The sequence below is a fragment of the Balaenoptera borealis genome (assembly GCF_965194805.1).
Source record: "Balaenoptera borealis genome assembly, chromosome: 2".
Classification (NCBI taxonomy): domain Eukaryota; kingdom Metazoa; phylum Chordata; class Mammalia; order Artiodactyla; family Balaenopteridae; genus Balaenoptera; species Balaenoptera borealis.
In genome coordinates this window covers 127,475,071-127,495,538 of record NC_138867.1, presented here as the reverse complement: position 1 = coordinate 127,495,538, position 20,468 = coordinate 127,475,071, and the positions used below count along the sequence as shown (strand labels likewise).

Sequence of the window (20,468 nt, the reverse complement as noted above, 5' to 3'; positions counted from 1 at the left end):
GGTCCCTGGGAGGAAGGCGGGAGAGAGAAGGGCCTTTGAGTTCCTTTGGCTTGAAGATGGAATAATCATGACTTCCTTTTCTAAATATCTTTTGGCCCTTCCTAGAACCAGATGGCGGATGTTTGGAATTTATGTTGTAAATAGTGTTTAAGAAAAGAGTATGTGTGGGGGGGTGCAGATATGTTACTTTTCCAACCACCAAAAACAAGATCTGAGGGAGGGAAGTGGGGGAGGGGAGCTGACTGGGAGGAGATTTGGGGCGAAGGGAGAAGTGAGGGGGGAGAAAGAGGGGAGGAGAGGGAGAGAAAAAAGGAAGGGGGATTGATGGCGTGAGAGTGAGAGCAAGACAGAGACAGAGAGATGAGGGAGGGAGGGAAGAGACAGCAATGGGCGAAGAGGGAGGAAGACAGAGGGAAGGTGGGTGAGGGAGATGGGGAGGGGGCTCCCCAGGGGGGGGTTAGACGGGCTCCATCTTGAGTTCAGGAGCAAACCCTTGAGTTTTCTAAAAATAGCTCAGCCTTTCCCCCAGTGGGGCTGGCAGCAGGGACTGAGAGAGGCACGCTTGCCCTTTTATGGTAAGAAAAATCCAGATCCTCCAGGGGAGCTGGGCTGGAGCCTGTAGTTCTGGATGAAGTCCGGCCCTGGGGTCTGGGGTGGGACAGGGCTGGATGGAGGCTGTGACTTGGTGGGGTTTCCTGGCCTAGGTAGACCCACCCTCTGTGCAGAAAGGGCTGAGGTTGCCACACTGGAAAACCCTGGGGTCCTGGGGTGCAAGGGCTCCTAGAGACATCTGGTCCACTCCATCTCCCTGTTTGATAGAAGAAACTGAGTCCCAGAGAGGGGCAGAGATTGTGGGCTCCCCATGTAGGGGTTTGAAATGTCAAGGTAAGTCAGTCTGTAGGTTCACATGAAGATGGCTTATATGCCCATTGTTCTGGAGGACAGTGTGGCCAGTGTGGTCTGAGTGTCAGGAGACCTAAGGCCCACTCGGAGTTTACATGTGACTTGCTGTGTGACCTTGAGCAATCTGCGGAACGTCTCTGGTCTCAGATCCCTCACTGGAGTGATCATGAGGGCCTTCCCAGCTTTTTGCCTCTCTGGGAATTCCAAGGCTGGAAAGCAAAGTTGGGGCATAGAGGATGCTGCTCCCAGGCAGAGGGGAATCTGCAGGCTGCTGTTTCTTCCTGTGCCTGGCCTACTTCCTGTTCTGAAGCAAAAGCTAAGATGGACTGAGAAAGAGAGAGGAGGAGACTGAGGCAGATTATGGATGAAAGCTCTGACTGTCCAAGCTGGTTGGGTCCAGCCCCTCACTGGGCACACTGAGGCCAGAGAGGACCTCATCTCAGGTCATGTTAAGGTCATGTGGTGAGTTGGGGCAGAGCCAGGAAAAGAACCAAGGGCTTCCCCTCCCAGCCTTGGGCTCTTTCCTCTGTAGGAGGCCTCCCATTTGCAGCAGCTGACAACTTTGGGGACCATGTCTGGCCAGGAAAAGCACCTTCCTGGGCAGAGCTGCCAGAACTGAAGATATGCCATCATCCTCTGACTACCTCTTAGAGACAGTTATGTCCTGGCAGGGTACCTGCCTCTTCTCTGTCTCCCTCCCTTGGCTGTAAGGACCATACCACAGTCTCCATCTCTGGCTAGAAGGCAGGGAAGAGGCAAAGAAGGATGCACAGGACTGCCACTCCGGCAGTCTGATCTTGGGCAAGTCTCTCCCCATCATTGGCCTCAGGTCCTGCATCTATAACACGAGGAGGTGGCTTTGATGAGCTTAAAGGTCCCTTTCAGCTCTAACAGGACTTGGTTGTTATGAGCTTCAACACCAGGAGTGTTTATTAAACATCTACCAGGATCACCAGGGTGAACGAGGTGGATTTAGTAGTACTCTGTGGCTTTACAGTCCATTAAGGCCGGGACCTAGTGCCCAAGGTTCTTGGAAGCTCCAATCCTGATATCCACTGTCTATTCTGGGAAACTTGGCTGACTCTCTGACCCCAGCTTGAGCCCAGAGCTAATGTAACTCTAGTCTTGGGTGTCCAGGAATGCCTGCTGGTCTAATCGATGATCATGCCCACCGCCCACCACCCTGCCCAGGTTTCGTTATCCCCTTGACTTTGCCCTCCCCTCCACCCTCTCCCATGTGGTGTCCACCTCCCCAGGCCCATCTGGGTCCCTTCCCTATCTGCCCAGCACCCCCATCTCTCCACACTGGTCTTCCTGTGATTCTGCCCAATGAGGACACTTGCTTTGGTCTTCTAGCTTCCTGTGACCGCCTCTCCCACCGCTGGGGGAAAGGAGGAACAGGAAAGAAAGGGGGACAAAAATAAAGCATGTTGTTCTAAACTGGAATCTTCCCTGTGACCCTCCTGGAATTTCCATGCAGACTCTGTGGGGCGTGTGAACAGGGTTTCCCGGGACGCTGGCCCCCTCTGCCTCATTCCTGCTGGGTGGAATATTCCCCCAGGGACCTGGTCTCACAACCAGGCTCCAGGTGTCTCTGGTCAGGCCTGGTGCTCCCTGGGAAGGGCAGAATGCAGCAGTGGGGTGGAAGGAAGTGGGAGGGAGGGAGGTCCCTAAAGGCCCCTGTGTGAAATCAGGGCAGAACTGATGTCATGCCTAGCTGGGAATCTGACATCCAGGCAGCCAGGGGGCTCAGCCCTGTGAGATTGTCCCAGGGCAACTAAGCTGTGATGTGAAGTCCCAGGCTGGTGGTGGGAAAGGCCATGAGGCCCAACCTCCTCTAATGCTGAACTTCTCTCTAGAGTGTCCCTGCTAAACTTGCATACCTCTGGCGATGGGAAGCTCACTGCTTCCCAATCACCTAGTCTCTCTTTGGACAGGCTATCGAAGTCTCCTTCCGAATATCCCGCTGACCCTTACCTCTCTGGGGCTGCATGCCCTGTCCTTTTGGGCTACAAAGAACAAGTTCCTGATTCCCAGAAAGCTCTTCAAATCTTAAAGATGATGGCTGCAGCCCTCAGTCTTCCTACCCCTCCTAATCTCACCCCAAGGTCTCCTGTCCCATTATTTGACATCTCAGAGTCAACAATGCCCAAATTCCCAATTCTCTCTCCTGCACTGAGGCTCTTGGCCTGATGGTGTTTTGGGGGAGGGTACAGATCTCCCTCCCAGAGGCAGATGTCAAGGAGCACTTTTTCCATCTTCTGGGGCTTTGGTTTCTGGCGATCAAAGCCATTCCGCGACCAGGCTGTCGCCACTTTGCCAGCCTCAAACCTTACAGGGCTTCTCTACCCGCTTTCGGTTCAAACAGCCAAGTGGGCTTGTTTGCTGTTCTCCTGAAAATGTCTTTCCTCCTCCCTACCTTTGTACACAGAACTCTCCATCTGGAATGCCTTTTCCTCTGTTCTCGGTCTATCCAAAGTGTGCCCCTGCTACTCTGACCACCCCTACCCCAGGTTTTCCTTCCCTGAGAGTCTGGGCATCCACTGTCATACATGGAATAACCAGAGCTGTCCTCCTTCCATCCCAAATCATGGAGCGTCTCGGCCTGAAGGGCCCAAAGGGACTGATGAACTTACTTCTGTGTTGGCTATAGAGCCAGGGCTAGAGTCTTAGCCTGTTTCTTTCCCTTTCTCCCCATCTTGTTCAGCTTATCTCGTCAGATGCCTTCAGACTCAGTGGGGTTGTTGGGTCACATGTCTGAGGTCCGGCAGGCTCCAGGCAGACTGACCAGTGGCCTCTGAGCCCAGCAGCCCAGGCAGGGTGGTGTCGTGACCACTATGGATGGCCTCCCTAGGTGGCAGCCTCCCTCTGAACACTTCACCCCATCCCTATTTCTCTGAAGGAGGAGGAGGGTATGGGGCAGAAGCTAGTGGCAGCTGAGCAGTGTCCCTGTTAAGTTTGCAGGGTCCAGTGTGTTTTCCATCTCCCTTGGTGCATGGCTTGGGTCAGAGGAGGACCTTAGAGGAGGTGACCTATGCTTGTGGCTGGTATGGGCTCTCGGGAATGTGCAAGAGTGAGGCTGCTTCTTCCAGAAATGCACTAGCTGACTACCCCTTCCTCAAATAACTGATGAACTGTGACAGTCAAGGGCAGCCCAGGACTGAACAGGCCCCCAGGGGTACTCAGCCCACAGTAAGGTGTGCTCACTGGTGAGAACTGTCTGCATTTTTGCCCCTGAGCAGGCGTGGGGATGGGAGTGTGTGGAGGGGCTCTGTTTATATCTTACCGTAACAACGCCTAATCTAGAAGGAGGTATCATGCTTCAAATGGCCCCCTTCCTAAATGCCAAGAGTTTTCCTATTAGATGGGTAGAACCAGAAGTAGCTTTTTCTCACAGACTCAGGGGGACAGTGCTAGAGTATATGTGCATGGGTTCTGGAGTCAGCCAGACCTGGGTTTGAGCCACAGCTGAGCCTCTTACAAGCTGTGTGACTTTGGGCAAATGACTAAACCTCTCTGAGCCTCTGAGTTCCCAGAGGGATAATGTTATTTACCTCAGAGAGTGCTGGATGGAGGGTTGGCCACTTGGGAAGACTTGATATATGGCAATTGTTATTTCTGAAGGAACAAGGGCAGCTTATCCCCCTAGGTGGAAGGTAGAGTTGCGGTCCAGTACAGCACCTCCTCCCCCCAAAGAAACTGAATTTTGTCGTCACATTTTGGCAGTTATTTTTTATTCAGTACTTACTATGTGTCAGTCACTGTTCTAAGGACTTCATGAGTTTTAACTGATTTAATCCAGACAATTCAATAACCTAACGAGGCAGGTACTCTTATCATGCCCAAGATCACACAGCTGTTATTAGGCAGATCTGGGATTCAAACCCAGGCAGCCTGACTCCCCTCTGGCACCTTTAACAGCCAGCCTGCTGCATCTTAGCCCCACGCTAGCAGTGCTCTGACCCGCCTGCTCCCCTCATCACCTGCGTACTAGGATTCATGCATCCCACGCTGGAAAGGCCCCTGGCTCCAGAGTCAGCCTCTGTTTTCTCATCCAAACGAAAAGGGGCCTGATGAGTGGGTGATCCATGGGCCACGAGAGTGGGTGACTCATGCTGTGCATTTCTGGTTTGAATTGGAGAAAAGGTTTCTGGTGGTGAAGCACTGTCACCAACAAGCCTCTTTTGCAAGAGGGGAGGGGGCCGGCCTCTGCGGGCTCTCGCCATGTGTGGTGAAGCCCCATGGGGCCAGGGCTGTCTAGACAGGCCTTTAGGAGGTGGCAGACACTGTGGGCTCTTTCCTCCGAATTCCTGCAGACCATCACAGGCAACCTCTGATTGGCCTGTGGCCGCTGCATACTGCTGGGCTGGGGGAGGGCCACGTAGGCTGTGCCCATCCCCACCCCAGGGCCTGCAGGCTACCCTGCAACTTGGTGCATGTAGGGCAAATTTCTAGATACCCATGTGGACAGTAGTGTTGCAGCATTTCTGTTTCTTCCTTACGTTCTTAATTATACAAATTCAATAAGAACAGAATAAAATGTGTAACATATATACTTTAAGAATTCAGATAATTTCAAGTGTTGTCAAGGAGGGGAATGCTCACGTACTGCTGGTGGAAGTTGTGACATGGTTTGGCCACTTTGGAAAATAATCTGCTTTCCTGTGAAGTTGACAGGTGTGCACGCCAGAACCTAGCAGTCCCTCTCTAGATATGAACCCCAGAGAAACTCTGGCTCATGTGCCCCAAGAGAGATGGACAAAAAGGGTCATAATAACCATAATGGAAAAAATCTTTATCACAATTCTTTGCACGACCCCATGGCCCTGAGCCCCAGGGACTGTTTAGTTGGGAAATCACTGTTGAGGCAGGGCTCAGGCATAGCCTGGAGATGAGGACCTCAGAGGCCACCTCCCCTCACTCTCAAGGCTCACACAGGGAATCAGACACAGCCCCGAGGGTCAGTGGCGGCACCAGGCCTGGAACTTGTATTCCTCGGGGCTATATGTGTCAGCTCTTCCCTGGAACAAGCCAGCCTGGGAAAGGGCTGACTTTGCCCCAAGAGCTGCCATGTGGGTCCTAGGGACCAGTGACAAGCAAACTCCTTTCTGTCCTGGGGCAGTGGTGGGGCTCAAGGAAGAGCAATAGCCTTGGAACTAGAAGACTCGGGTTCAAGCTCTGGTGTGGTCACCCGCTTAGCCTTGGTCTCCTCTACGAAGTGGGATCCCTCGTCATTGTGCTCAGAGGTGCCCTGGTGGGCAGGCTACAAGCATGCATTTTGCAGACTGGGTTCAAATCCCCTCTGCCACTTCCTAGCCGTGTGACCTTGGGTAAGCTCCAGTGGTTTCTTTCCCTATAAATTAGGATGATGGAATGATGCTGATTCCTTCCTCAGGGTAATCCTGGGAGGATTAAATGATAATACAAGAGATTCAGCTCAGTACGGAGGATTAAATGATAATACAAGAGATTCAGCTCAGTACCTGGCAGGGGGGAAATCCGCAATACAAATTCATGAGGTACTTTGGAAGGTCCCTAGGAGTTATGGGGTGTGGTGTCCAAGGAGCAAGGCAGGAGGTAGGAGACCCCTGGGGACAGAGGAGCTGGGGCGGCCGGCACACATACGGTGCCCAGGTTTAATAGTTCACGAGCTGTGTGACCTTATGCAAGCTACTTAACTTCTCTGTGCCTCAGTTTCCTCATCCGTACAATGGGGATAATAGTTGTACCTACCTCACAGGGTTGTTCTGAAGATTAAGTGAATTAATTTGTGTAAAGGTCTTAGGCCTGGACTGTCATAATCACAGTGTAATTCTCCTATCCGCACCACCTTACAGAGGCCTGGGCTGGGCAGAGACTTGTTCTGTTACAGCTCTGCCATCAGCTCTCCAGGTGACCTAGAGCAGTGTTCTCTTTTTGTGGGTTCAGTTACCTCAGCTGTGTTTGTGAGGGTACCAGGCTGCTTGACAGCCCAGCATTCTCAAAACTCCATGTGCTCGGAATTCCCTGGAGAGCTTGTAATGTAGCTTCCTGGGCCCCACTCTGGATTCCCTGTCAGTTGATGAGTGTGCAGTGCTTCAGACACCGCACTTTGAGACACGTTGCCCACAAAATGCCCTATAAATGTAGGAAAGGAGACGTCATCTAGCCCATTAAGCATCTCAAGCTGACCCCTCTTCTGTGCCCCTTAACCTCTGACCTCTGAACTCACCTGTCCTGCCTCTTTCCAGACCCTGTTCTCTCTTAAGCAACTCAGGGTGCTCCCTGGCTGGGTCTCATTCCCACTTCCCTCTAAACACAGCTAAGGTCATCTTGCCTCACAAGAGGAGTAGGGCCTAATTGTAATGAAGATCAGCCCTGTTTATCCTGCTCTTTGGTACCTATGTCCCTCACTTCTTTTTCCCCCTTTTTTTAAAATAATTTTTATTTTTTTAAATTTTTATTTATTATTTATGGCTGTGTTGGGTCTTCGTTTCTGCGCGAGGGCTTTCTCTAGTTGTGGCAAGCGGCGGCCACCCCTCATCGCGGTGCACGGGCCCCTCACTATTGCGGCCCCTCCTGTTGCGGAGCACAGGCTCCAGACGCGCAGGCTCAGTAATTGCGGCTCACGGGCCCAGCCGCTCTGCGGCATGTGGGATCTTCCCAGACCAGGGCACGAACCCGTGTCCCCTGCATCATTGGCAGGCAGATTCTCAACCACTGTGCCACCAGGGAAGCCCAATATGTCCCTCACTTCTTATGACAGCCAAGTGAGGTCGGAACCAAGACCATACCTATTCTATAGAGGAGGAAGCTGAGGCTCAGAGATGGCAAGTGACTTGCCCAGGGTCACTTGTTCTGTAAGTAAAAAAGCCAGAATTGGACCCAGGCAATTGGATTGGGTTCCAGAGTCTGCTTTTGGACTCTTATGGCCTCAGGTCTTGCATAACCAAAAGTGGGGAAGTGAGGGTGCTGGGCAGGCCGGTGCTGGAGGACTGTGTCCATTCTGGGCCCCAGATGTGGCCAGAGCATATGCAGAAGAGCCACGTTGCCTGCACGTCTTCTGGCTGTGACCCAGGCCTCTGCTCTACCCAGCCCTGCCTCCCACGTTCCCCACTGCAAGTCCCCTGCCTTCCTCTGAGTCCCCTGGCCCCACCACTTCACACCCCTGACACTCTCTGCTGTCTTTTCTGTCCCCATCTCTCCAAGGTCTTGAGCCCCTAGTACACTGAATTTAGAGACCAGCCCCAGCCCCAGCAGAGGCTGCCTTGGGGCCAGGCTCATCCTGAGGTCTCAGGGCTGTGAGCTGACCCTTCCCTTGGCCAAGCCTGCAGTCAGACACTACAGCTCCTTTCTATCACCCGAGGCTCAACCTCCAAAAGCTCCCCCGGCACTGGGTCTGCTTGGCCCCTAAGCCTGTTGTCAAACAGCAGACTCAGCTCAGGGCCTCCTGGGGAAACTTCCCAACATCAGCTGCCCTCTAGGCTCAAACGGGGCTCAGAAGCCACAGCCTGCATGGAGACCATGTTGTCTGATGGCCTCACAGTACAGAGGGGAAACTGCAGCCCAGAGAGGGTAGGGCATCCGCCCAAGGCCGCAGGGCCAGGCAGTGAGAGGCAGAACTGAGGCCGGAGCCTGCGCCCCCAGCCCCCAGCCAGCGTGCCCTTTCCACGGCTGCGTCCCAGCCCCGGCCTCCCTGCCTCTCTGCCTGTCTGCTGGAACCTGAGCTAACATCGCTTCTCCAACAGCTTTGCTTCTTGAAACCATTATTTGAAAACAGTTTTCCTTGCCAGGAGCCCCAGGCTCTTAGAGCTGAGAAATCAAACCTCATAGACAAGGAATAAGCACTGTCTACAGCGGAGCCAGCAAGACGGGCCCAGACGCGGGTGACACTCAGACGGCGGGACAGTGATGCTGTCCCCTCCCGCTGCTCCCACCCCCATTTAACCACAGCCACAAGGAGTCCTCAAAGCCAACAGGACCACAGATCCTGCACATCGGTCAGGGCAGGATGGGCGCTTAGAGATCATCCGGTTCAGCCCCTGCACAGATGAGGAAACTGAGGCCCAGCGTGGGTTAGCAGGAGAGCAAGGACCAGCCCCTGGACACAGCATCCCCCCGGGGAGGATACCACAGAGACCCCCCCCCCCCCCGCCACCTCCGACCGCGCCATTGACTCGCAGACCCCTGTTTGCCATTGGTTCTTACCTCTCCTGGGGTCTGGTCCAAGTGTGGCTCCTTGTGGCCTGGAGACGTGGGCCAGCCCGTTTCGGGGACGGTTTCTCAACTAACTTAACTGGGCCTCTGGCACCCCTCACTGCCACTGCCACAGGGGCACTTTTAAACAGTTGGCACTGGGCCCCCCTCCCCTTAGCCCCTTGCCCGCCGCTCCCTGGCTGCAAAGGCCCCTCTGCCTTTTACCTTATATGAGCTGAAGAGGCGAGCCTGGTGTTGGGGCGAGGCGGGTGCTGAGTCCTCTGAGGGCCCCCATTGGCCCAGGCGCCTGCCACGTGACCGCCTCGCCTTGACCTGCCCCTGGTGCCGACTGTTGCTTTTACCCCCTAAGGAAGGAGTGGTTGACAATTTTCATATTTCTTCTAAATTTGGAGATTTCAGACAATGCTGGGAGGCTTGGCTCCAGCTGCCAGAGGCCCATGTGGAAGTCATTAAGCTGAAGAAGGGGGGCCGGGGGAGAGCGGGAGGCAGGGAGAGGAGGAGGAGGAAGGGGGTAGGGGCCGGAGTTCTGAGGGTTGCCAGTTGTCAGCCTGGGAACACAAGCAAACTCCCTGGGAGCAAGCTGTGTGTGAGAATTTCCTCCCTCTTCCCTGGCCCCTGTGTCCCAGGACGGGAGTGGGAGTTCTGAGATTTTTTTCTGGGAACCCCCAGCGGGGAAGACGCCAGTCCTGGCTCCTGGGGTCCAGAAGGTGGTGGGAATGGCAGGGGATGGGGGACCATGAGGAAGTAAATCCTCTTTCCAGAAAGCTGGGACCCTTGGATGCCAACCCCATCATTGTGCAAAGAAGGCTGGGGCCCCAGAAGGCTTGCCCCTGTCACACAGGGGGCTGCGACGGGGCAAGAGAGGGAACCTGGGGACTCGCCACTGGGGCTCCCTTTCCCCTGAAGTCCTAGTCCTGAGAAACGCCTGTCTCTTGCCCTTTCTCATTATGCTCTGGCCACGTTGGCCTCCTGTAGGGTCCTTAGTGCCTCTGGGCCTTTGCAATTGCAGTCCTCTCCACCAAAAGTGCCCTCTACCCAGAGCTTCCCATAGCTGGCTCCACCTCCTGCTTCTGGTCTCAGCTCAAAAGTCACCTCTGGGAGAGGCTTACTTGGCCACCACATTATTCTCTATTGCTGTCCCTGCTTGTTGCCCTCCGGGACTATGCCTGTTTTTTATGTATCTGCTGATGTAGTTGCTTGTTGTCTAGCTCATCGTGGAGAGCACGACTCCCCCCTGGGGAGGGTCTGAGTCCCCAGGCCTCCTGCAGTGCCTGTGAGGGATAGCCGGGAAGACGTCTGTGGAGGGATGGCTGCGGGCATAGGAGTGGCCGCTGAGGCTGGAGGAGGGCTCCTCCCAGTGGCCTTGCTGCTCAGAGCTTCCCTTCTGTGGCCAGGCTGGCTGGACCCCAGCTACCTTCATTCACATTCTCATTCACAGTCAGTCCCCTGGACCCCTGGCCCACATGGGACTGCTGCCCCCTCCCTCCCCTCCCTCAGGGCAGGATTCCCTCCAGCACACGGCCTCGGACCATCCTGCACAGGGCAGCTCCAGGGGTGTGGGGTGCTGAACCCTACACCGTCCCCGACCTTAAGAGGCTCCCAGTCTAGTAGGAGGATCTTCACCCCGACTTTGTTCCTTCTGAGGAAAGAATTCTCTTGTCGGGAGGCCTATGTGTTTGTTCCTGCCTTCGCTGTTTCTTAGCTGTGAGGTCTGGGCACAGTTCTTCAACTGCTGCTCTGAGCCTCACTTTACTCCTCTGTGAAATGGGAAACTAGGGCCTGCCTTTTGGTGTTGCCACAAGGGTCAGGTGGGGTGGCCCCTGCAGTCCTAGGGGATGGGTCAAATATGGAGCCAGAAGGTGCTCAGTACTGCCTCTGCTGCTTCCCACGGGGAGTGGGGATGGGAACTGTATTTAACATCTGTGAGCCTCACTTTCCCCCTCTGTAAAATGGGGCCAGAATCAGCCCCCACCTCCCAGGATTGCTGTGACGACGAAGCGAGACCATGCTTACGAAGGGGTTAGCCCTGTGCAGCTCCAGAGTAAGTGCTCAGTAAATGCCAGATATTTATTTTAAGGGTTATGACACCACACCTGACACCCAGCAGGCTTGCCATTCATGTCATCCCCTTCCCCCCTGAACCTAGAAGATGGACACCATTCACAAGCGCACCCCTGGGTTGTAAGATCATGGCAGGGAAGGCTTGTAACCCCCGCTCCCCGCTCAGTGTTCTGGTTTGACACTCTAAAGCGCCACCAGCAGATCCCAGGGTAAAGATAAAGGCAGCCCAGGGGAACCATCAAAATTATGGAAAGTCCACTTTGGAGGTTGTGAAACTTGTTATGCTTCTATTACTTGTGCTACTGTAGCATCAGAGATATTACATCAAGACAGAAAAGAAAACAGAAAAAATGACCAGTAGAAGTTATGGAGAGGCCCACCATTTCAATACCCAAGAACTCTGTGCCTGGCCAAGCATGCGATGGCCACCCCTGTGAGCCAACAGTCTCCGTTATCATAAAGTCTGTTACCAGAGGCGAGAACAAGGAATAGAAGCAACCTGCAGGCAGACCCTAGGAGAGGAGGTGTCCTGGCACCAAAATATCTCAGAAGACTAGCTAAATGGCAGCCATATATGACTCAGTGTCCACAGATCCGTCTCAAACATTTTTGAAGCCATTTCTATTTCCTCCCATGTCCTCTCCTGGGAGTTACGAGTGCTTTACGTCTATTAACCATTGTGTGAAGTGGCTTTTCTTTCCACACTGGCAAGGCAGCCGTGAAATCCCCCTGCTCCCAGAGGAAACAGGTCAGTGAGACTCTGGCTTTGAATGTGTGAATAAGGCATCTTAGGAGGTGAGGGGAGCTTCTTGTTAAGGGCTGGGTATGAGAGTGTGTTTGGTGAGTTCTGTGTCCTCAGAGGGTGTGTGCAGTCAGGGGCAAGGGAATCCCTAGCGGGAGGGTGAGGGTCCTGAAGACCAGGAGACTCAGGGGGCCGGGCAGAGCTGCTCCACCTCTACAGGTGATCGATGAAGAGGTTGAGCTGATACAGTTGGAACCTTCATGAAGGTGGGGTGTAGAGCTATGCAGGAAGGACTTTTTTGAGTCAGTGGATTAACTCAAGGATGAGATGGGCTGATGGGCTGTCTTGGTAAAGTGATGAGTTCTGTGATGCTAGAGGAATGCAAACAGGCTGATGACAACTTGGCAAGTCCCTTCCAGCCCTGAGGTCCTATGAGCTTTATCTCACACTTCATGTTCTCACCTCCAACCTGTCCCTAACCCCCAGCCCTGACTTCATGCTAATTCGACCCAAAAGGCACAGCTCAGAGGTGATCATTCGGGAGACATGTTTTGAAAAGTGCTGTTAAAAAATCAAGTTCCAGGGCTTCCCTGGTGGCACAGTGGTTAAGAATCCGCCTGCCAATGCAGGGGACACGGGTTCGAGCCCTGGTCTGGGAAGATCCCACATGCCACGGAGCAACTAAGCCCGTGCGCCACAACTATTGAGACTGCGCTCTAGAACCCGCGAGCCACAACTACTGAGCCCACGTGCCACAACTACTGAAGCCCGGGCGCCTAGAGCCCGTGCTCCACAACAAGAGAAGCCACTGCAATGAGAAGCCCGCACACCACAACAAAGAGTAGCTCCCCGTTCGCCGTAACCAGAGAAAGCCCCCGCACAGCAACGAAGACCCAACGCAGCCAAAAATAAAAATAAATAAAATAAATAAACTTATTTTTAAAAAAAAGAATTAAAAAAAAAATCAAGCTCCATATGTTTTCTTTGATGAGCATAAGACTTTTGTTCCATTGACAGAGTTTGATTCTGAGAGGTAAGTAAGAGACAATTAGTGAAGAAGTACTTATAATTGTCATCAAACCAATTTTTCAAAGCTTAATTGTACACTTAAAAATAGTTAAAATGGGGGCTTCCCTGGTGGCGCAGTGGTTAAGAATCTGCCTGCCAATGCAAGGGACATGGGTTTGAGCCCTGGCCTGGGAAGATCCCACATGCCGCGGAGCAACTAAGCTTGTGCGCCACAACTACTGAGCCCGTGTGCCACAGCTACTGAAGCCTGCGTGCCTAGAGCCCGTGATCCGCAACAAGAGAAGCCACCGCAATGAGAAGCCCGCGCACCGCGACGAAGAGTAGCCCCTGCTCACCGCAGCTAGAGAAAGCCCGCGCACAGCAATGAAGACCCAACGCAGCCAAAAATAACAAACAAATTAATTAATTAATTAAAAAAATAGTTAAAATGTTCAGTTTTATGTTATGTATATTTTTACCATAACAAAATAAATGATGTGTCTGTGTGTAGGAGTAAGTGTGGATGTAGCAAGGTGCCCTGCTGGAGGTTAAGTTTGTGTTTTGTCTGTCCCTTAGTCCACTGCCCAGACAGATCAGGACAGAAGGTCATTATGAACTGCCTGAAGGGAGTATTTCTGGGAAAGGCAGGGAGAGGGATGTAACAAACCTTTTGTGCTGATCGCCAGGGAAAAGTGGTTGTAGGGGAGGGACAATGGTGTGGCACAGCCCTCAAAAATTCTGACTCCCTGGCATACAAATGCTGATAGGAAGTGGGACAGGTTTGCCCTTGTTGAAGAGCCCTGGGTGGTTAGCTTGGAGCCTTTCCCTGGTCTAGGGAGAATATTAGCTTTCACCTCTGTGGCTCCTTTGGGAGTTGTGAACATGACCCACAGTTTGGGATATAACTCACCAAGACCAGCTTCTGCTTGGACATTCATATCCTTCTATCATGGTCAGCACATTGATATAGCACCAGATGGGACTCAACACTGACCCCACCCCCAAGACACCTGTAAGGACTAGGGGACCCCTGGGTGCATAAGAGGAAGATGGTAAGAACCTTGGGGAGAGTGGGTACATTGCAGGTCTGACTTCCTGCTCTTACTGGCATATGGGCCTTGAACATTTGAAGTCTGAGGACCAACTGAGCTGCAGTAATCACACCCTGAATGGTGCCAACGAACACCCTGTAACATGTGTGAGTGTACGTGTGGTTGCACATGTGTGTGAAAATGCACTGTTAGTCGTTTGCAAGAATGTGGGAATTTGGGTGATTTTGGCTTACTTCATTGTAGTTTTCTGTTTTTGATTTTTTCCTGATTTACATTGAGGTAATGAGCTTAACTAAAGGGGCTGAGTTATATTCTATACTATAGTTATATATATACAGTTATTGTATATAATATTATGGACTTCTATTTTTACTTCTATCTAATTTCTATTTTTTATTTGTGTTAAGGGAATATAATACATTCGTATTATAGTATTTTACAAAATTTATAAAGATTTATTTTTAAAAATAACTTACTTAAAATATATTTATTTAAATAACCATGGAGATCAAGCCAGCTCCTATTCCATTTTTCCCCAGGGAGGGGGACACTAATCATGACTGCTATTGCAGGGGGCTCAGTTTTTCATAGAACCCAAGAGTTATGTGGTCCTTGTTTCACCTGCTTGCCACAGAGCAAATTGATGCACTGCCCAGATATGAAAGGGTTATGGTAACAGAGTGGGGTTATTGGAGATAATTTCCAAATGGGAGCAACCTGGTTGATGGGATTAGGGAAAATTAATAGCCCCCTCCAGGCCTCAGCTTAAGTTGACTTTCCTCGTCCCTCTCTCCCCTTTGCCGCTGAGGTCCCCTCCCTGCTCCCCACCCCCACCCCATCCGTGTCTGCCCATCTGACACTCCTCAGCAGCCCTGAGGACTGCAGGCTGACTCCAGGCCTTCGTAAACCACCCGGCACTGTTAAACAAATCCTATAATTAGAAGCCAGGTTTCCTAAACGAAATGAAAAATGTAACATTACCCTTTGTTTGTTCACTGGATGCTCAACGCATGTCCCATGACCCAGAGGAGCTATGACTTTGGGTTTCCAAGAAGCCTTAATAAGGTAATGTTTATAAAGTTCTTAACTTTACAACTCCGTCGGAGTACAAGTCTGTGAAATGAGGACAAGCCATAATTCCGAGAGATCTGCCCCCTCCTCACCCAGTGGTAGAGAATGTTATCTCCTTATGTGATGTGCAGAAAGCCCCAAGGTTGGGATTAAAGGAAGTGGGTTCTGGCCCCAGCTCTGACACTGAATTGCTGTGTGACATTGTATCAGTCCCTTTCCCTCTCTGGACTTGTGTTTCCCCATCTGTAAAGGAGAAGACATGATGAGACTTGCTTGTTCTAAATGTCTCTTCTAACTCTGACATTCTACAGTTTGATTTCTGTGTCTCTCTATCATAGGGTTGTATCTCAAGCCAGGATTCTTCTCCAGATTTGACCTCCCTTCCCTGGACTCCTCAGAAGGACTTGGTAATGTACCTTGAAATGGGTAAATTGCTTGGGGTTGGCAAGACACATAGATGTATCCTTTTGTGCCTCAGCTCTGAACCCTTAGGGCCTCTCTCATGAGATAAAATGCATAAAAATAATGTGAAAATGACTTGCAGAAAAAAAAGAACTCTTTGAAGGAATTCAAACTGGTCAACGTGAGGAACAGAGGAAAGAAGCACTGTTCTGTCTGGAGATGGTAGGCATTATTAAGTTAACATAATACTATGTTAACATTATACATAATAACTGACATTTATTGAATTATTTCTATGAACCAGAGGGCTAAGGGTTTACATTCATCCTTTTAGTTAACTTCACAGCAAATCTGTGAGGTAGGTACTTTGTCATGATCCTCACTTTATAGATAAAAAAACTGACAATCTTTTTAGATGAAAGAATTTGCCTGAAGGAAATAAGTGGTTGGAGCTAAGACTCCAGAACCCATGATTGACTGCTGTAAATCCACTACCTACATACCTCTGATTCCATTATGGTGCTTGTGGAAGAAAGTATCACGATAAAGCTTCTGTCATTCTGTGTCGTTGAGTGATTCTGATGAGCATAGCACGCCCAAGCAGCCTACACAGGACTTGTAATATAGGTGAGAAAGACGCCTTTGCTGGCCTAAGCCTCCAAGAGGATTGTTTGTTACTGCAGCACAACCTGGCCCATCCTGACTGATACTACTTGTCATAGGCAAAGGGAGCAGCTTTGTTCTTTGTATTCTTAAAAGGAAATTTGTCATCAGCATATGGAAGGAGCGGGGAGGTAGACATTTAAAACAAGTAGAGACTGATAAGAAACTTGCGAGCATCTGATAGGAGTATCACTGAGACGCCAGCAAAATGATCTGTAGGGTCCCACTGAGCCTGTGATTCTAAGAATTGGTCTAAAAAACAAGATTTGTAAGTGATTCTGGAATGACAGAGTCAGAGCTGGCTCTGTGGTTGAGATAATGAGGTAGAATGCAAAGGAATCCCAATATGGAAGACAAAAAATTATGGACATAGCTATGTGATTGCTTGACTGAAGAGCCAAACAATCCCAGTTTTTTCCAAGAGCACGCTGCTGGTGGAGAGGGAGATTGGGGTCACCCCGACCCTTGAACTCTCTCCAGAGCTGACTCAGAAAACATATCCCTTGCGCACTGAGCCCTCTCGCCAGACACATTTCCCTCTAATGTAAGTTTGTCCGTAGAGCACAGCCAGGCCATATCAGAAATGATTTGAATGGCCTTTGGCTCTGTGTCCACTGCCTAATGACAGGGTGCCCACTTCTAGCCACGGCCTACTTCCAATGCTCATTCCCTAACTGGGAAAAAGGTTAGGGTGGGGTGGGGGTCAAGAGTGGTCTCAGAGGCCCAGCCTTTCATCTCAAGCTCTGCCTCCTTTTCCTCACTATATGAATATGGGCAGGTTATTTCCCTTCCCTGGGCCTCAATTTTGTCTTCTGTGAAAATCTTATATTCACATGGGATTGATGCCATGAGTAAATAAAGTCACAGATATAAATATGCTTTGTAAACTGTAGACTGCTATGAATGTAAGAGGGATATCACTGTTAACACTAGGCAACTACTTGCAGCATCTGCCTGGGTCCTAGGGCTGGACCACCGCTGTCTCCCAGGGCCAGAAACCTTGACACTGTCTTCTAACAGTAGAACAATGATCGAGGCTTCTTTTTTGGGAACCAGACTTTGGAAATGGTCAGATTCCATGCTAGCCACTTCTTCCTCCTTCCCCACAAATATACAATATTTATGAGAACCGACCTTCCAATGGAAATTTGGCAAGATTTCACACTCTGGAGACATTGTACCTTCCTCCACATGCCCCGAGGGCTGAGGTCATGGGCTTCCCAGGAGATGAGGGAGTTCCCACGGATACAGGGGGTACAGGGGACTGAGAGGAGAGGGGCCCAGCAAGAGCCCTAAGTCACAGGCTGGTCCTAAAATGTTGGTACTGTTACCTCCACCATCCTCTGTAAGAACATGAGCTCAGAAACTGGTTTTTTTTTTTTAATTAAAAAAAAAAATTTTGGGGCTTCCCTGGTGGTGCAGTGGTTGAGAATCTGCCTGCCAATGCGGGGGACACGGGTTCGAGCCCTGGTCTGGGAAGATCCCACATGCCGCGGAGCAACTAGGCCCGTGAGCCACAACGACTGAGCCTGCGCGTCTGGAGCCTGTGCTCCACAACAAGAGAGGCCGCGATAGTGAGAGGCCCGCGCACTGCGATGAGGAGTGGCCCCTGCTCGCCGCAACTAGAGAAAGCCCTCGCACAGAAACGAAGACCCAACACAGCCAAAAATGAATAAATAAATTTATTAAAAAAAAAAAAAAAATTTTTTTTAATTTATTTTTTTGGCTGCATTGGGTCTTCGTTGCTGCATGTGGGCTTTCTCTAGTTGCGGTGAGCGTGGGCTACTCTTTGTTGTGGTGCGCAGGCTTCTCATTGCGGTGGCTCCTCCTGCTGCGGAACACGGGCCCTAAGCGCATGGGCTTCAGTAGTTGCGGCGCGTGGGCTCAGTAGTTGCAGCATGCAGGCTCTAGGGCGTGCAGGCTTCAGTAGTTGTGGCTCGCGGGTTCTAGAGCGCAGGCTCAGTAGTTGTGGCGCACAGGCTTAGTTGCTCTGCGGCATGTGGGATCTTAGTTCCCCGACCAGGGATTGAACCCATGTCCCCTGCATTGGTAGGTGGCTTTACAACCACTGGACCACCAGGGAAGTCCCTATATTTGATAAATGAAGGGAATAAACCCTTCTCGAGACCTCCCAAGGCTCTTCATTGCCCCTACCTTGAAGGCCACAGCTCCTAGAAACTTACAGAGCCTCCCAGACAAGATATTTAAACCACCACCTGGGGCAGCTTCTCGATATTGTCTCCCAACAGGTTCAGGCCACAGAGACAAGCTTCTGCAGGGAGGCCTGGGTTGAGGTTCACTGCAGCTCTAAGAGCCTGTAAGTTTTTGAGGCTGTTTTCCAGAGGAGGAGGCAGGGTGGGGACGGAGGCCTTGGCTGTGGCCATAAGGGCTCCTTGCTGACATGTGAGGTGATGCGTCTTGGAGTCGCTGCCTGTCCCCCAGGTGGTGGGTAGTGAGTAGCCTCAGGGTTTCTCTGTTCTCTCCGCAGGTCCTGCTCTGGTCGCAGTGGGGTCCCAGGCTCCTGAGCCAGGCGCTGAGAAGCACGTGTGAATAAGGCATGTCCGCTGCCTGCAAGAAGCTTCCACCTGGTGACTCTTCAAAAAAAATAGTAAAACAAAACATGCACATGCAAGACCCCAGCCGCAAATTCGCAGTCACGCAGATATACACCAAAACCAGCGCAATAAAAACAGTGCTATCTGAGCCAATAGCTGAAGCCAATATGTAAGTCAGCCTTTGGTAAGTACCATCCGTTATTAGCTGTGTTGGGGGAGCAGGCCTTTGAACCCAAGCTGCAGGGGAAGTGTCCCCCCTCCCCCTGCCTCTCCCTCCCAGGACTCCTCTCCCATAAACAGCCAGGAGACACCACCCCCTTTTCCCCTCATCCTCCACAGCACAAGCTCTTCTTCCTCCGGGGTCTGGGCTCTGGGGGTCTGAAGAGAACATTTCTCATGTTGTACCCTTTTCCTGCTTCCGCTGGAGGATGGGGCTTCCCACCCAAAATAGATGCAGACCCACCCAGCAAGAGGAGGGGCTGACAGCTTGCGGGGGAAGATCAGAACTCTGGATCTTGTAAGTTCAGACGTCCTGTAAACTCTGACCAGAGTATAAACATCCCCCGGGACTGAGGGGAGGATGTGCTGGTGGGCAGGGGGCCCGGCGCCTCCATCAGCCCTGGGGACAGGCTGTTTATTCCACATCCCTCACGGGCCCCCTTGGGCTCCTTCCTGTCTAGGTCTGGGCAAGTAGAGGCAGGCAGGACAGCCCCACGTGGGGCCTGAGGCCTTGGACATAAGATTCGACCTCTCAGGGCTGGAAGGGAACTTTTGTTTTTGCTTTTTTAAAATTTATTTATTTTTGGCTGTGTTGGGTCTTCGTTTCTGTGCGAGGGCTTTCTCTAGTTGCGGCGAGCGGGGGCCACTCTTCATCGAGGTGCGCGGTCCTCTCACTATCGCAGCCTCTCTTGTTGCGGAGCACAGGCTCCAGACACACAGGCTCAGTAGTTGTGGCTCACGGGCCTAGTTGCTCCGCGGCATGTGGGATCTTCCCAGACCAGGGCTCGAACCCGTGTCCCCTGCATTGGCAGGCAGATTCTCAACCACTGCGCCACCAGAGAAGCCCTGGAAGGGAACTTTTAAAGCTCAACAAGCTCAACTCTCTCTTCTTTTTGCATCTCCCTCACAACTGGTCTTCTGGCCTCTGCTAAAACACCTCGGCTAATGGGAAGCTCAGGGCAGTCCATTCTATTACTGGCACTCTGGCAGCTGGAAAGTTTTAGAAAAATGTTGTTCTAGAATTGTTCAGTGTGACCTGATTGAGCACAGCTAAGAATAATGTGTACAACAAAATAATAGCAGGGCCATTCACTGAGCCCACACTGTGCCAGGTGCTTTATGTGCGTTATCCCATTAAATTCTCCTTCCTCTCAGGAGGACACATAGGCTCAGAAAAGTTAGGCCACTTGCCCAAGGTGACCCAGCAGTTTTGTGGAGGGGCTGGGGTTCAGTTGCTTTAGTTCAAAGTGTGTGCTTTAAATATTAGCCTATACTGGTTTTTCACAATCAAAAAGCAAAAATAGCACACATAACACAAAAACACCATACAACAAACACAGTCACACACAAACCGACCACATTACAATAAAAACAACCCAAACTGGCCAAATCTTAAGTACCCTTTGTATGCCAGGCAAATCATAATTTTTATGATAAAGCCACTTTAACAACCCTAGGAGGAAACTGAGGCTCACTGAAGTTAGGAAAAACGGATGTGGCCACTTTCGAAGGGGCAGAGCATGTGTCCAAGCACCATTTCTGAAGTCTGCAGTCTCCCGCTACACCGTATTACATGATAGGAGGGCACTGTAGCAT

The 20,468-nt window shown here is 51.4% G+C and overlaps 1 protein-coding gene and 1 long non-coding RNA gene across 4 annotated transcripts in view; one reads left to right on the top strand and one right to left on the bottom strand.

Annotated features, from left to right (window-relative positions):
* The window catches only part of LOC309624583, a 28,316-nt gene extending 12,960 nt beyond the window's left edge, over positions 1-15,356 (bottom strand). For both annotated transcript variants that reach the window (XR_014242032.1, XR_014242033.1), the window contains exon 1: positions 9,091-15,356. This is a non-coding gene — a long non-coding RNA (uncharacterized lncRNA). The remainder of the gene's footprint in view (positions 1-9,090) is intronic.
* IL17B (interleukin 17B) overlaps positions 1-20,468 on the top strand; it is a 43,716-nt gene that overhangs the window by 14,310 nt on the left and 8,938 nt on the right. Inside the window, exons 2-4 of one of the 2 annotated variants that reach the window (XM_082382797.1) lie at positions 15,372-15,657; positions 18,587-18,837; positions 19,081-19,170. In XM_082382797.1, coding sequence (XP_082238923.1) covers positions 19,105-19,170 — 66 coding nt within the window. In that variant the 5' untranslated portion in view covers positions 15,372-15,657; positions 18,587-18,837; positions 19,081-19,104. Of the gene's footprint in view, positions 1-15,371; positions 15,658-18,586; positions 19,171-20,468 lie in introns of both variants that reach the window. The other variant, XM_082382796.1, reaches the window with a different exon arrangement.